The sequence below is a fragment of the Felis catus genome, chromosome B2, assembly GCF_018350175.1.
Source record: "Felis catus isolate Fca126 chromosome B2, F.catus_Fca126_mat1.0, whole genome shotgun sequence".
Classification (NCBI taxonomy): Eukaryota; Metazoa; Chordata; class Mammalia; order Carnivora; family Felidae; genus Felis; species Felis catus.
Genome location: NC_058372.1, coordinates 13,534,388 through 13,549,798, shown reverse-complemented (window position 1 = coordinate 13,549,798; position 15,411 = coordinate 13,534,388). Strand labels below are relative to the sequence as shown.

General features: G+C 46.7%; 1 protein-coding gene across 8 annotated transcripts in view; it reads left to right on the top strand.

Annotated features, from left to right (window-relative positions):
• Positions 1–15,411, top strand: part of JARID2 (jumonji and AT-rich interaction domain containing 2) — a 274,188-nt gene that overhangs the window by 198,263 nt on the left and 60,514 nt on the right. For all 8 annotated transcript variants that reach the window (XM_023253662.2, XM_045057089.1, XM_023253664.2 and 5 more), the window contains one exon: positions 1,110–1,279. In XM_023253662.2, coding sequence (XP_023109430.2) covers positions 1,110–1,279 — 170 coding nt within the window. The remainder of the gene's footprint in view (positions 1–1,109; positions 1,280–15,411) is intronic.

The window sequence follows — 15,411 nt, the reverse complement described above, 5'->3', positions numbered from 1 at the left end:
CAAGCAGGTTCTTGCTCTAGCTGATGCCTGACACTCCCCATTGTGAACTGGGATCTCTACAACGAAGGAAGCGCTCGTATGAGGTAATTTGTGATAAATGTCAGGTTAGTTACACATAAAATAAAAATATGGCCATTTTCATGCGTGGAGGCAAGCAAATTAACAATTAACTGGTGCCTACAGTGTTAGGAAGGAAGTAAAGGAGGCTTTCCAAGACTCATTAGAATTCACATGCTAGAAGGAGTATCTTTCTTGCATGTAAGATTTTGTAAATGAAAGATGCCTAGTCAGGAGATACGTGCTGCGATTTGTAGACACCGTGGATAAACTAGGGATCAGTATCTCCGTAGGATTGTGTCGGGAAGAGGCCTGGCACATAGATTAAGGCCAGTTTTTGGAATCCCTGAGAAGTTAGGACTTACCTATCGGCAGAGGGTGCCCAGAATTTGTTGGTGTTTCAGATGGACTAGAGAAATATTTTTTTTCCTGCATGACAAGCGTCCATTAGTGTAACGAATTGACATGGCTGGATTGGGGTCTGAAGAGATTGGGGGTGGGGAGACCACGCTCTGAGGGTGTGAGACGGGGTCAGTGGTGCACAGGCAGGTGCTGGGGGGCTGGCTGGGTGTAAATAAGGGCACAATAGGAAGGTAATCGTGTATGTGTGACTGTATCATGTTTAAGCATACAATGCTTGCTTGATACATCATGTGGCAAGATGGCTTTGCGATTCTGTCGTTATTCTGGGCTTAATTTAAAACTACAAAGCCATTCGTTAATCCCGTGTCCTCAAATGCCACCTACGATGTTGGAAATACCCAGGCACACACGTGGTTTGTGCACTGGCAGGCATGTTCTTGTACACGTACACACGCATGGCGCCCATTTTATATCCGTGTATAACACCTAGCCTTGTAACCAAATTTATTGCCCTTTACGGCGATCTTGTGGTTTATGAGAAGGTGAGAGATACAGAACCTCAATTAGGAAGAGTTTGCTTGAATTAGGGTCCCCTTTTCCCCCTTGTGTGTCTTGACTTACTGCCGCACGTAGATCTGTATCCTCCGATCGCTGCCTAATTCATTTTTAATTTTCCTTTGCTTCTCCAGGCCCAGGCTGCAAGCACAGAGGAAGTTTGCTCAGTCTCAGCCGAACAGTCCCAGCACAACCCCGGTGAAGATCGTGGAGCCGTTGCTGCCCCCTCCAGCTACTCAAATTTCTGACCTCTCTAAAAGGAAGCCCAAGACAGAAGATTTTCTTACCTTTCTCTGCCTTCGAGGTGAGACCGGGTTCCCCGTCGGGCAGGAAGGAGCACCCCACTGCAACAAAGAGGAAGACCCTGTTCCGAGCAGTAGATGTTAGCTGGGGTCCGCGTTGTAGACAGCTTGCTGGCCTGCTTTTGGTGGTCAGTTTGAAGTGACATGTGCCTTGAGTCTTCACATTTCTCCTTCTGTCTTCATTTATTTGACTCTTAAGTCCCCTTTCTTGGCTTCTCAACACCATCTCCTAGTTTGTCGTTTCCAGCTGTAATGTTACAGCCTGACTTTTCCGGATCTCCCTTTCCAGAACCCCTGCCATTCCACCACACGCGTGCTTTGCCAACATGGCGTTTTGTTCTGTGACTGTTGTTGTTTTTTTTCTTTTTTTTCCTTGGGGTGTCTTGAGTGGAGATAGTCTCCTTTGGTCATATTTTGTAAAGTCCGCCACAGGCCACATTGACTGAGGTTCACACTTTTCCACCGTACTCTTTTGGGAAGAATCCTATCAGTATTTTCCAAGTACAGTTGACCCTTGAATAGCATGGGCCCACTTCTCCATGGTGTTTTTGTGTTTGTTTTTTTCCTTTGTTGTTTTTGTGTTTTTTGTAGTAAATACAGTACCGTAGTGTAAGTATATTTGGTCTAATGATTTTGTTAATAATGTTCTTTTCCCCAGCTTCTTTTCCTATAAGACCACAAGATAAAATGCATACAGCATAGAAAATGTGTTAATGGCCTGTTTACACTATGGGAAAGTCTTTCAGTCAGCAGTGGGCTATTAGTAGCTAAGGTTTTGGGGGAGTCCTAAGTTCTACACGGGTTCCTACCATGTTAGCGGGTTGATGCCCCAAGCTAACCTGCACATTGTTTGTCAACTGAACGTAAAGGTGACAATCGTGGCCCAAATATGTGGATTAACAGTGCAAGGTTGAGGATAAAATTTCATAATGAAGGATGAGTTGGGATTTACATGGCCTTATTTGGGAAAGAGGTCACTGCAGGAACTGACTTCATTGGTGAAGAACATAGAAGGTTGCTTGGGAGCTTCGGGAACTTCTTAGGGCCTTGGTAGCTGCAGAGGAGTGTGTGACTAGAAAGCCGTGATTATGGAGGTTTTTTGATGAGGTTACTTGACAGGCGCCAGGAGGACGTGGTCGTTGCTGTTGGTCATTTGGTGGAGGTAGGGCTTACGGTTCAGGGTTATGTACTTAAAAACTAGTGTTTTTGGGGGCGCCTGGGTGGCGCAGTCGGTTAAGCGTCCGACTTCAGCCAGGTCACGATCTCGCGGTCCGTGAGTTCGAGCCCCGCGTCAGGCTCTGGGCTGATGGCTCAGAGCCTGGAGCCTGTTTCCGATTCTGTGTCTCCCTCTCTCTCTGCCCCTCCCCCGTTCATGCTCTGTCTCTCTCTGTCCCAAAAATAAATAAATAAACATTGAAAAAAAATTAAAAAAAAAAAAAACTAGTGTTTTTTGAAATAAGTTACAGCAAGATTTAAGTATAGTAGAATTTTTTCTTAAACTGTGAGAATTTCTACCTTGTGCCCCGTCACTCTGTAACACATTAGTGCATATTTTCTGAAAATAATAATTCGCAGTGATCCATTATTACCATTTAATCTTCCAGGCCCTCCTCCCTGATGGCTTCAAGTGCCCTAGAGAGGGGAGGATCCTGGTCCCAGCTGAACATTGTCTTTAATTGTTGCCCGCTTACTCTGATCAGGTCCTCAGCCTGTGCTTCGTGACCTTGACTCTTGAAGATTACAGGCTGGTTATTTTGTAGAATGGCCCTGCTCCGTTCCTGTGGTCTGGGGTCTCCTCATTAGATTTGTGTTTTGCGTTTCTGGCAGGAATGTCCCAAAAGCGATGCTTCTCCTTGCATCCTGTCGAGTGGTACACAATTCCGGAAGGTCTATCCTTTCACAGTAATCACTCGATAAAGATGGGTTTGTCAGGCTTCTCCGCAGTGAAGTGATCTCTTCCGCCCTTGTAATTTTTGTTTTGTTGGGAGGTTCTCTGGAGGTCCATATTCCATTTCTCCTCAAACACTGTTTCGTTTGTTTCACCTGTGTGGGCTCATTTCTTAAAAAAAAAAAAAAAAAAAAATTTTTTTTTTTATGTTTATTTAGTTTTGAGAGAGAGGCAGAGTAAGAGGGGGAGACACAGAACCCGAAGCAGGCTCCAGCCTCTGAGCTGTGAGCACAGAGCCCGACGCAGGGCTCGAACTCCCAAAACATGAGATTATGACCTGAGCTGACCTGTCAGACGCTCAACTGACTGAGCCACCCCGATGCCCCATTTCTAATTTCATTCACAGTGTCCTTATCTATTACTTTTCAAAAAAAATATTTGAGTCTTTATTCAAAGATTAAAACTTTTTTTTTTTTTTTTTTTTAAGTACAGTCTACCCTCTACAACATCAGGCTCACAAGCCCAAGACTGAGTTGCATGTTCTGACCGAGCCAGCCAGGTGTCCTTCTGTTACTATTTTTTTGTTTATTATGAGAGAGAGAGAGCGCGCGAGCGTGCGAGTAGGGGCAGAGAGAGAGGGGAAGAATCCCAAGCAGGGATGTGGGGCTTGAACTCAGAAACTAGGAGATCATGATCTGAGCTGAAGTTGGACACTCAACCGACAGAGCCACATGGGCGCCCTGCCATGGCTTCATATTTACTCAAGGAAGGATCCACTGGTCTTGTTCCATTACGATGTCTGAAAACGGCTCTGTTGAGAATTGAATTTAGTTATGCAAGTTTTCACTGTGGAGTAGGTGTGACTCATTTTTAGAGAGGAATTTGTGCCATGCATACCTATATGTGCATTACTTACAAAAATACCTTTTGTGGTTTGGGAGATTTGGAGAAGGACCTTGCTTGCTTGGAGAGGCCTGCTGTAATTGCTCAAGTAAATTGCATCTGGGGAAAACTTACCCATTACCCAGCTTTGACGTTTCAAGGCTCTAGATAAAAGAGAACCATGTCTCTTTATAGCCACAATTTACTTTGAGTTCTCAGATGGAACAAAAGGTTTCGAGAAATGAAATCTAGGAGTTATTTAAACCAATTTGGGGAAAAATGCTCTGAAACCTTGGAAATTTATTCCTGTGTTTTTGAGCCAGGCAATTAAATAGGTTTTCTTATTTGTTTTTAGCTGATAAACAGTAAGAGATTGACACATAGTATTGCCGTCTTCTCTTTGTCTTAACAGGTTTTCGACATGAGGTATTAAAAGGCTGAGTCTTCTTTAGCTTTATATTTAAAAAAAAAAAATCCTGTTTTTGTGAAGTCAGATGTGCTTTTACCTGAATTGGCTCCAAAGTCCCAAAATAATAGGTGATTCCATATGGTACCTTCATAGTCCTGGAAGTGGGGTGTATCATTAATTAGCTCGAGCAATTAATTACCTATTAAACTTCCTATTTTGAAGCAGACAAGGGTCAAATAGATGATCTCTGCTGTGGTGGTACTTCAGTAATTTTCTTAATATTTGAAATGAAGAAAAATACGATGGTAAACTTTCTTTGGTCATGAAAGTAATCGATGTTTCTCTAGGGAATATCAGCAGAAAAGATGGGGAAGGTAAAAGACTAAATCCAAAATACCGTCCCTTCCGGTCTCCCAGAGACAACCCCTGGTCACCACCTCTCTGATGAAAATATGACTAAGCCTTCCGTGTGCATATGTGATCTGTGCGTCCCCACCTCTGCGAACCCAGCCTCTCTCCCAAAGGAAATGCGTTTGATTGTTATTGGCGCCGTCTGGTTTTCCTGCCTAAACATATCCCATAAATACCGGTTCTGTTTTGTGGGCGCCTCCTCATTTATCAGATGCCTTGTGTACATTTAGATGGATTTCTGACTTTCTGGTATCAGCTGCTGCTGATGCATATCCGCGGTGAAGCTTTGCCTGGGCTCGCGTTCTGTTCAGGAGTCGGCATTCAGGGATGTGACGCACATTCGAATACCTGCATTCTAATTCCCTCTTCTTGGGTGCGGATTCCAAACCACAGAGACGGAGCCCCATGGTCCAGGTCCTCGTAGAGCGTCCCCATTTACCTCACCAGCCCGTGGGTGACGGCGGGCACTGGTAGGGGTAAAAATCAGCCTTAAGCTCATTATTCATACGGAAGAATGTCTGTCGGCAGAAATAACGAAGGAGTCCAATCAAAGACCTGGAAGTGATGTTTGTTGCCGAGGATTACAGGTCCTCCTTTTCTCTAGTCCCCTATTATTACCTGTGATCGTATCGGTGCTAATTTAGAAGGTGGAAGAGAATAAATCTCGAGCCAGGGAGGGGCAGAGAGAGAGGGAGACACAGAATCAGAAGCAGGCTCACGGTGCCGGATGCCAGGCTCGAACCCATGAACTGCCAAGATCGTGAGCTGAAGCTTAACCGACTGAGCCACCCAGGTGCCTCGCAAATGGAGGTCTGTAAGCCTCATTGTTGGTTATTTATTCAGGACATCCAGCGAGCCTGAGACCCTGCCCTCTCCCCACACCTCCATCAGGTGTTTTCAACAAAAACCTTAGGATAGACATTCCCCACCTCCCCCCTCCGTTAATACTACTAGGATTAGTGTCTATATGTAAACATCCTTGCCAGTTATTCAGGGTTAAAAATGCTTTAGCGATTTACAAAAATCAGAGACCTTTCAGCTGAGTTCGGCAAGGCTCTGTCCTTTCCTATTTAAGATCATGACCTAAAATTTCAAAAGGAAAAACAGGGAATGAACAGTGCAGTGGGGCCTGAAGTGTTTGCCTGCAGTGTATTTATCTTTAAATAGCTGCTTTGAAGGGGGTCCACACGTCTCCTGCCGGAGGCATAATTAGTATCTTTCACTGGTAAACCCGGGGAAGGGGGGAAGGGGGTATGTGTCGTGTGCTGAGGTACGGTCGCTGTTATTTCCTGTCAGCGGTCTCGTTATTCTTGATGAGTTGGGTCGTCTTCTCTTTGTTCTATGATTATTAACAGATTAAAAAGCTTAACACCGGAGAGCCACGGCAGGTTAAATGATTCCCTTATTTACATTTTTCTCTTTATGGGGCACCGCAAACAAGGGGGGTTCCCAGAGGGGATTCCTGGAACATATACACACACACCTACACGGTTCTCCTGACCGTGGGTGGTGTCCCAGCGGAGCGTCACAGGCCTGCCGGGTGGAGAGAGCTTTTTTTTTCAGGGGGGAATTCCTGGGTGAGGAACCACCCCGTCAGCCATTGTGAAGCAGTGCTTTCTGTTTGTGGACCTGCCTGCCTTTTGTTTCCAGAATCTTAGAGCATCTCCAGTGATCAGCTGTCATTCAATTGCTAATTAATTCAGCAAGCCTCTGTCGAACTCTTTTTATATGCTAGACACCTAGAAAACAGAGGTTAGAGACAGGAAAGCATAGACACACACAATAAGTAGACCTTGTACCCCAAATGGCACCCTGCCCAAGGCTGCCCGGGATGGCTGCTCTAAGGAAGTAACACTTGCGCGGGCTTTGTGGAAGGGAGAGGGGGCCAGCTTCTGCCAAGGCGTGGATTGGTATAGGGGTTTGGTGCTTGGGAGGCCCCAGGTGAAAGCAAGAAAGTGGGACGTGTCAAGGTCAGCTGGCCTCGCGTTAGACAAGCTGAGAAGCTGACGAGATGATTGACTTTACCTGGGCCCTTTAGGAAGCTCATCCTGGTGGCTCAGCAGAAAAAGGCTTGAGGCCGCAGAAAGCCTCCCCACCCCCCACCTTCCGGTGGGGAGGTTACTGAGGCATCCAGGCACAGCCCTGGCGAATTTGAGATCTCTGGCAGGTGACTTAATCTGCTCTAAGCCCGTTTCTTCATTTGTAGCCTGGGTAGATTGTGTCTGTAGCACACAGTTGTTGTGGACTCAGAAACTACAGCTAGTGGGTGTTACACAGGCCCAGCCGATGCCCATGGTGGCCATCCCGGGAGATTTAATTTCCTGAAGAGAATAAGGTAGGAGTGGAGATTTAGGAAGGGACATGCTGAAAGACCAGCAGAGTAGACAAGACTGCGGGTAGCCCATTGCGGGCCTTACTGACCAGGAGCCCGTAAGTTGATGGAGTACTGGCTTTGGCTATTGGGGTCGAGACGTTAAGTAGGGCACATGCAAAAGCCTGGGGCGGCTTAGAGGTCACAGGATGAAGGGGTTTAACCCGCTAGAAAGCAATTAAGTAATCCTCCAGCTGCAAGGAACACTTCAGCGCTAATAACGAACTTTGGGAGCAGAATGGGAATGCTTTACGCCGTATGCGATCTTTGGGGAGGGAGCCACACTATGTCACAGTGGTGCACACCTTTTCTTGATGGTTCCTTCAGAGACGTGTTGCATCGTAGTTTTTGAGAGGAAAAATGGGATCCAAAACGGTATTCTCCTTGCCTTGAGGGTTTCAGCGGCTACCCTCTCCTTTCCGCAAATCAAACCAGCCTCCTATGCTTGGTTTTCCAGAAGAGTCCGTGTTACATGGCTGAGTTCTGCTGAGCAAGCAATTTATTTGCCAGGATAGTTTATCAGGCTAGTTAGGAAGAAATATGAAACCCTGGAATTCTTAAGCGTGGAGGATGGGGGGGGGGCGGTGGGAGAGGGGGCAAAGGATGGATCCCTTTTAATTGCTCTGTGACCTTGATCAGTTGTTAAGATTCCAAGACATTTTGTTCAGAGGACTGGCCGAGCTCCAGGCCAGCTGGCCTCTGACCAGGCTTTGCCCTCCCTGGAGATAAAGCATGCTTCACGTTTTCCCAGCCAGTGGCTGCTGGCACGGATTCAGTAGCATTCCTCACAGTCGGTTCTGGCCTTCTCTGTAATTTCTAGAGATCCCCTTAGTATTTCCTGTCCTTTCCGAAATCCATTTAGAGAAGGTAGATGGGGGTAAAAGTAAGGACAGCCCTATTTTGTTTGCTGAGCACCTTGCTGGCTGCCGAGGTGTCATTGTTCTGATACCACTGAAGTCCTCAGTACTAGTCACCTTAAAAATAAAACTCTGTTCCCGTACCAGCAAAAATGGGCTTCTTTGGGAATAGCAGGGAATTGGAGTTCCGACGTATAAGCAAACCATAGGCAAACCCATCAAAGAAGAAGAAGGCTTTACGGAGGAGGAAGTTGGGGAAGGGGTTATTTCAAAAGAAAAGTCCATTGGAGAAAAGCAAGTGTGCAGCATGGTGATCGTTTCTCAGGGCTGAGTTGCAGGGGGTATGGATTTCTTCCAGGAGACGGGATGGACATCCTTCCCTGTTGGGGCCCGTCATTGATGACTTTCTCCTGTTGCCATTCTGTTGGGGCCTGTAATTGACGCTTCTTTCTATAATTTACGTCGATGCTACCTCTCCCCTTTCTAGCCTCCCAACTCTAATGAGGTTTCCCTTTATTAATTTTCACAGTGTGCATGTCCCCCAGGCAAGGTGACCCTTCGGTGTTCAGTGTTAGGATTTGTGGATGCTTTGCATGATGAAGAGAGAGACTTTGCGGTTGGAATAGTGGCTGTGTGACCTTGATAAAGCTACTTTTCTGACTCGTTTGCACTTCCAAACTTGATGAGTAGAAGTTACGTACCATCGAGCCCATCATAGCTGCCATATGGTGTGATTTGTGTGTTCATTTGAGGTAGAGCTAGAGAGACCTAATTGCATTTGATGGGATGTGTATTTGTGTGTGTTTTAAGCCACGTGTATAAATAACAAACCTGGGAAAGGCTGTAAGGGGGAGGGTTCCAGCTGTTAATTAAAAGTTGGCTTCTCCTGTTGCTACTATGGGCAAGTCGGCAGGAGTTGACAGTTGTTGGGAGCGAAAGTGGTTCTCACTGCTAGGAGTCCGTCCTGTTAGGACTCTTGCAGGTGGGACAGGTGCCCTAACTTTGGGGAATTTCCCAGGTGCCCACGGCTGTAACAGAGGAGGAGTGTCCTGGGAAAGACCAGACCAGACAGGCGGTGAGGAGGTTGGCGCTTCTTCCCTGTTCTTAGAAGACTTTCACGTGGCTGAAGGTTTCGAGCTCTCCCTCGACATTCCTCCCTGAACTCCCAGTTCCAGAAAGCCTCTGACTTGTTGAGTCCACTTTGCACATCTGCACCCCCATAGCTTGTTATCCACCTGCTTGCTCCCCCCATTTAGGAAAGCAGATAGGAAAGAAACTGCTTTTGCTCTTACCTACGTAAAGTTACAGGACCGTCTGATCTTTACAGTTTTGAGTTTTTGTCCCCGAAGCCACACGTTAACCTAGCATCTACTTGGGTGGGAGCTGCTTACAGTGCGTTGGCCTATGTTACCTCGTTCCCTTTGGGGTTATCATGCTTGCTCCAGCTGAAGACCTCCTCCTCCCCGTACAGACACGGAAACCGAGTCTCACAACCAATGAGCGCATGACTGCCGAGCTGATGCTTCATCCTAGATTTTTGGATCCCGTGTAGGGTCTTTGCCAGTGAATTGGATTTGTGCAGGTCACAAGGAAGAGCAGTCCTAGGACGGGCATCAGGTGTAGGCAGCTCTGAACCCCTTTAGCAATTAGGGGTTCCCTTTGAATTTGGCCCGTGCCCTGCTGAATGTATCCCTGGTAGTGCCAGAAATGACTTAAGCTGAACATTTTAAAATTTTACCATAATTTTAATTACCTTTCCTTTAGGACCAGTGATGTTAATTTTCTACTGATCTGATAGAGATAAATCATTTAAGACATGTGGGTCTCTTTAAATTTTTTTTTTAATGTTTATTTCTGAGACACAGAGAGACAGAGCATGAGTGGGGGAGGGTCAGAGAGAGAGGGAGACACAGAATCCGAGCAGGCTCCAGTCCCCGAGCTGTCAGCACAGAGCCCGACGCGGGGCTCGAACTCACAGACTGCGAGATCATGACCTGAGCTGAAGCCGGACGCTCAACTGACTGAGCCACCCAGGCGCCCCACGTGGGTCTCTTTATAAAGAAAATCACGCAGAGCTCCTGGGTAGATTTAGAGTCCAACTTCAGCTTAGGTGGTGGTCTTGAGGTTTGTGAGTTCAAGCCCTGCATCCCATCAGTGCAGAGCCTGCTTCCGATTCCCCCTCCCCCCTCCTCCTCCCCCCTCTCTCTCCCTCTCTCTGTCTTCTTCTTCCTCTCTCCCCCCTCTTTCCTTCTCTCCCCCCCCCCGTCTTCTTCTTCCTCTCTCCCTCTCTCTGTCCCCCCTCCCTCTGTCCCCCCTCCCTCTGTCTTCTCTCTCTCTCTCTCTCTGTGCCCCTCCCCTGCTTGTGCTCTCTCTCAAATGAACGTTAAAAAAATATATATTTTAAATAGCGCACGGAGTAGTTGTATATGGTGAGTCATCTTCAGGCACGTGACAGTGGATGAGGTTTGGGAACTCTGGTAAGTTCTTCGCTGGTGAATTATAAAGGCTGACCTGGAAGGGACCAAGCAATATTGCCATTCACTGTTTTCTGGTTGTTCCACACCCTTCGTGTTTACCTGTGGGGGGATGAGGGCAGACCTCTGCTCTGTTTGGCGTGCTAGTGCCCAGAATAGTGCCTTGGACGTACACGGATGAATGAACCAAGGCAGTCACAACTGCCTTTTTCTGTGACTCTCCCATGTCCACGATCGGAGCTTTTCTTCTCACTCAGGAAATCAGTAAATAATTACCCCTCTACCCCCACCCCCCCGCGGTGCCTACCAGTTTACTCTGAAGTTTTGTTTTAAAATTGCATAACGACAGTAGGGGCCGGCTGCTTTTCATATTCTGTGTGTGTAGCCTAAAGATCAATCGTGGAAATGCCAACTCGGTGGGCCAGGCGGGTTTATTAGGTCAAGCTACGGAATTGGACTCCCCAGCTGACAGTGTGCAGGGAATCCCTTTAGGGTCTTTCCAAAATAGAACCGAGCTATGTTTAGCTTGTTAAGATAACTGGTCGGGGGAGGGAAGATAATGGGAAGGAGGGCTTGTTATGTGTACATGATTATGATTCATGGAGAAGAATCCAATTTTATAGAAACCACAGCCCAAATTAGAGAAAGCAAGCTTTTGGATTAAAATGATTTCTGTTGTGGTTGTAACATACCACAGTTTGATTTTTGTCCAGATGAAAACATTTGGTTTTCCCTTCAGTAAATATTGTGGAGACATTGCCAGCTAATTCTGAAAAAGTAATGAAATACGGCTTTGGCAAAGTGCACATGCATTCTGTACTCCCGAATCCACTTATCTGATCCAAGTTCAGATTTTTTCCCACATTTGCTAATGCACTTGAATAATCAGAAGAGAAAATCTGCCTGTAATTCTAGTAGAAAACTGTATCCCCTCAATACACTTTTATCATCTATGGGGTAGAAAAGAACTCTTCCTTCTTTACTCCTCCCCAGATACACCCCCCTCCCAAACACATTCCTTAAGTCTTTTGAAACATTCACCTTTCATTGATGACCCCTTTAGAACTACGGTTTGTAGGGGAGGCAGGATGTAGTTCTGTGTGGGAAGTCAGCCTCTCTGCCTTGTTAATTAAGGTCGTGAATGGCGCTTGTCCCTTGACTTGGGGAGACCACCCTGGGAGCACCAGGGCAGAGCTCAGACTGAGGGCTGCTGAGCCCTTTCTGTGAGACCCCTTGTAGTTCCTGTCTTTGCTGGTGTTTTGCAGCAGGTGAGCCTTGCTGCGGAAAGGGAAGATCTCTTTGGCAAAGCGCTCTGGTGTTGCGAGACCACGGGGCCCTCTCTCCCTGATGTTTGCAGTCCTGTAATGCCTGTTTTCCCGAATGCTAGACCCACAGGGAGCTTTTCCAGAGTCTGCCTCATTGACACTTGGAGTAAAGAATTTTCTCTCATAAATTGTCTAGAGATGAATCTTATTTCTAAAGGTTTTGTTTTTTTAAAAAAATTGGTTTTAATGTTTCTTGTGTGTGTGTGTGCATGTGCACGTGTGAGAGAGAGAGAGAGAGAGAGAGAGAGAGAGAATCCAAAGCAGGCTCCAGGGTCTGAGCTGTCAGCACAGAGCTCCCCATGGGGGCTTGAACCCACGAACTGCAAGGTCATGACCTGAGCCAGACAAAGTCGGACGCTTAACCCACTGAGCCATCCAGGTGCCTCGAGGCGAAGCTTATTTGTAATGTACTAGGGTCTGTAAGTTGCATGCTATTTTTGATGAAAACTATTTTGACGAAAAACATACCTACTCTTCTGTTTTCGAATACTGATTTCACTTTCTGTGGACTCTGGGTCAATATGATTCCGTAAAACACCCGTTCACCCATGTTTATACTGAGGAACGTGGGGTAATTTCCACTAGTGATAAATAACCCGGACTGCTGTGTGCTTTTAGGGTTTTAAAATTCCCTTTCTTTCATCTTTTCCTGTGTCTTAAGAGATTCCTCTTTCTCTAAACTGATTGGTAAATTAGATCATCGAGCTTGAATCTAGACTAAGAAGAAATAAATGTGCTCTATGTGAATGCCTTTTAACTAGTTGTGGTTCCTGACACGCTTGGTATTTCCTTTTATGGATTTTAGCTGTTCTCCAGGTATTTGCATATAGCCGTGTTTCTCTATCGCCTTGATTATTTTCACTTGAGCATAAAATAATAGGATGCTTTTTTTTTTTGTTTTTTTTTTTTTTAAATAACCGGTTTTGTCTCTGTGAGAATCAAAGCTCCTTTTGCTTTTTGCCCGGCTTCTGGTTTCTCCTGATCAGAATGCTAGCTTTCCAGATGGACATGCCAGCAGGGACTTCGAGGATGTACGGTAGCCACATGGCGACAGAGTGTCAGATTCTGTTGGATGCAGCGTTCTCTGCTTGCTTCGGTTTGACCGCAAACTTCGTGAAATGGAAGGTTATGAGGGTACCCAGGAAAATTCTGGAGGTCTGTTCCTTCTGGGGCAGAAGCTCACGGTTCACGAGGTGGCTTCTGGCAGACAGGTTGTGGGTTGGCGGTGGCTTTGTGGACGCAGGCTAAACGACAGCAGGGCCATACCCAGGGGGAGATGGGTTGTTTGCCACGAGTGGCACCGGCCAGTGGAGAGAGTTGGTGCAAGGCGAGGACGGAAACTTAAGGACATCACCATCTTGCCTCTTTGAGGATGCCTTCTTTATCTTCGGGTCCAGACCAGTGGGTCAGTCATCTGACCAGAACCACGGTCCCCTCTCAGTGTGAGGGAGATCTGCGTTTCTCCCTGTGCCCCAGAACGTAGGGCAGATCGGCTCGTTCCACACCTGACTGTGGAGCCGCCTCCCTCCGGACTTGGTGGCGTTCCGAGTTTCCGTCTGAGAGTGTCCCTCAGAGACAGCCCATCCCGGTTCTTCACATCTTACACATCCCTGTGTTAGCCTCTGACTCTCTTCTAGAATATCTAGGAGGTTACGGCAGTGGGTTTGTTTGCTGAGAAGCTGTTCGAACAGATGCATGCAAAAGATTGGTTGGTTGCTGCTTTTGTGGAAGCTGTTACCCTGTGTGCTTTTCTTCTGGGAATATTGACGGAACTTGGATGCTTTTTAGCCATTCTCTCCACTTTAGTTCTTTGGAACATAATGTTCACCCCATTCTCTCAAAATCACGAGCATAAGGAATGGAATAGTGGATTCATGATGCTTATCCAAGGCATGAGCTTTGAAAAATCCATACCAGAGGGCCGCCTGGGTGCCTTAGTCAGTTAAGTGTCTGAGTCTTGATTTCAGCTCAGGTCATGATCTCACGGTTCATGAGTTGGAGCCCTGAGTCGGACTCTGCACTGACATTGTGGAGCCTGCTTGGGATTCTCCTCCCCTCCCCTCCCCTCGATAAACTAATAATAAAACACACCCAAAATAAATAAACTTAACAGAATCTGTAGAGGATTTTTTAAAGTGGAAGCTAATTCCTTTTCATATGTTGCACCTGGATTTCAGCTGATTCTATTTGAAATATAGACCATTTTTCTCAGTCTTAATCTCTCCCTTTTTTTGTTTTTGTTTTTAAAGATGACTCCCCATTAGCCTTGGTTGCAGAGTTCACTGCCTTTCCTGCTGAGAGGAGACTGGGGAAGGCTGGAGGGGCACCTGCCACCCTCTGCCCCCAGCACATCCCTTCCCCTGCTGCCCCCCTGGCTGGCCGCTGCGTCCTCGGGTTGCCGTGTGCTCTCCGCACACGCCTGTTCTTCTCTGTGCTGGTCCGCGTGTCCCAAGATGGAGCCCAGGGAGGCTCTTCGTTAGAAGAAATCAGACCTGGGTCTTCTAATCTGGAAGGAATTTGCAGAGATGATCCACCCATACGTCACATATGTGCCAGGATGAGTTAGAGCCCATGGGAAAATACATCCATCTCTGTCTCATGAGTGCTGAAATACAGTTAGGCCAGCGTTTTTTAAAGTACCTAAGCAGTTAGACTTGGGAACAAGGATCCACCAGCACTGGTTGTTTGACTGTACCTCGCCTACCCTGTGCACAGCCTGACTGCAGACCTCCCGAGTGGGAAACGGGAGAGTGCTGTCCCCTTTTCCTAGTCAGTCTCCTACTGATTATAAAACCACTTGAGAACAAGCATAGATATATATTGTTCCAGGGGAAGTATGGCCAGATAGTTTTTCCTTTTCTTTTCCTTACTTTACTTTTCTGTTTATAAGAACCTTCTATCAAAAACCTGCTTCTAATTGGAGATGATCAAAAGGGAGGGGGGGAAAAACAGGTTAATCGCTTTTGTTAGCCTGTAGCCAAGTCTCTTCTGCCAGGTACATCCCTGTGGAGTTTGATTTCTACCTAGTGCTGTGACCCACGTAATTTTGGGGTTTTTAACATGCACAAAAGGTCATGACTGCAGCAGACGGAAGGGGGCTTGGAGAGCTGTCTGTGTGCTCTTTGCATTTCTGCAGGGCGGGTATTGGGGTGGCGACCTCTGTTCCCTGATGCTGCTCCTTCATTTCTGTGTCCTTGTTGGATCGTGTGGCCCAGAAGCCGGACAGGGATGGTTTTAGAGACCTCCACTGGGAAGGAGAGCAGATCGGTTACCTGTGTCTTTGTTGCTATCCTGGACCATTAGCTCATTCACAGGAAAGTGGGCAAGAGAAGAAATGAATCTCACACTTAATAGGTCTTCGGCTGCTTGGTAGTAACTCTTTCCTAAAATACTTCATGGTTAAGAAGATTAAAATTGTTGGGCACCGGGGTGGCTTAGCTGGTTAAGCTTCTGACTTCTGCTCAGGTCATGGTCTTGTGGTTTGTGAGTTCGAGCCCAGCATCGGGCTCTGTGCTGT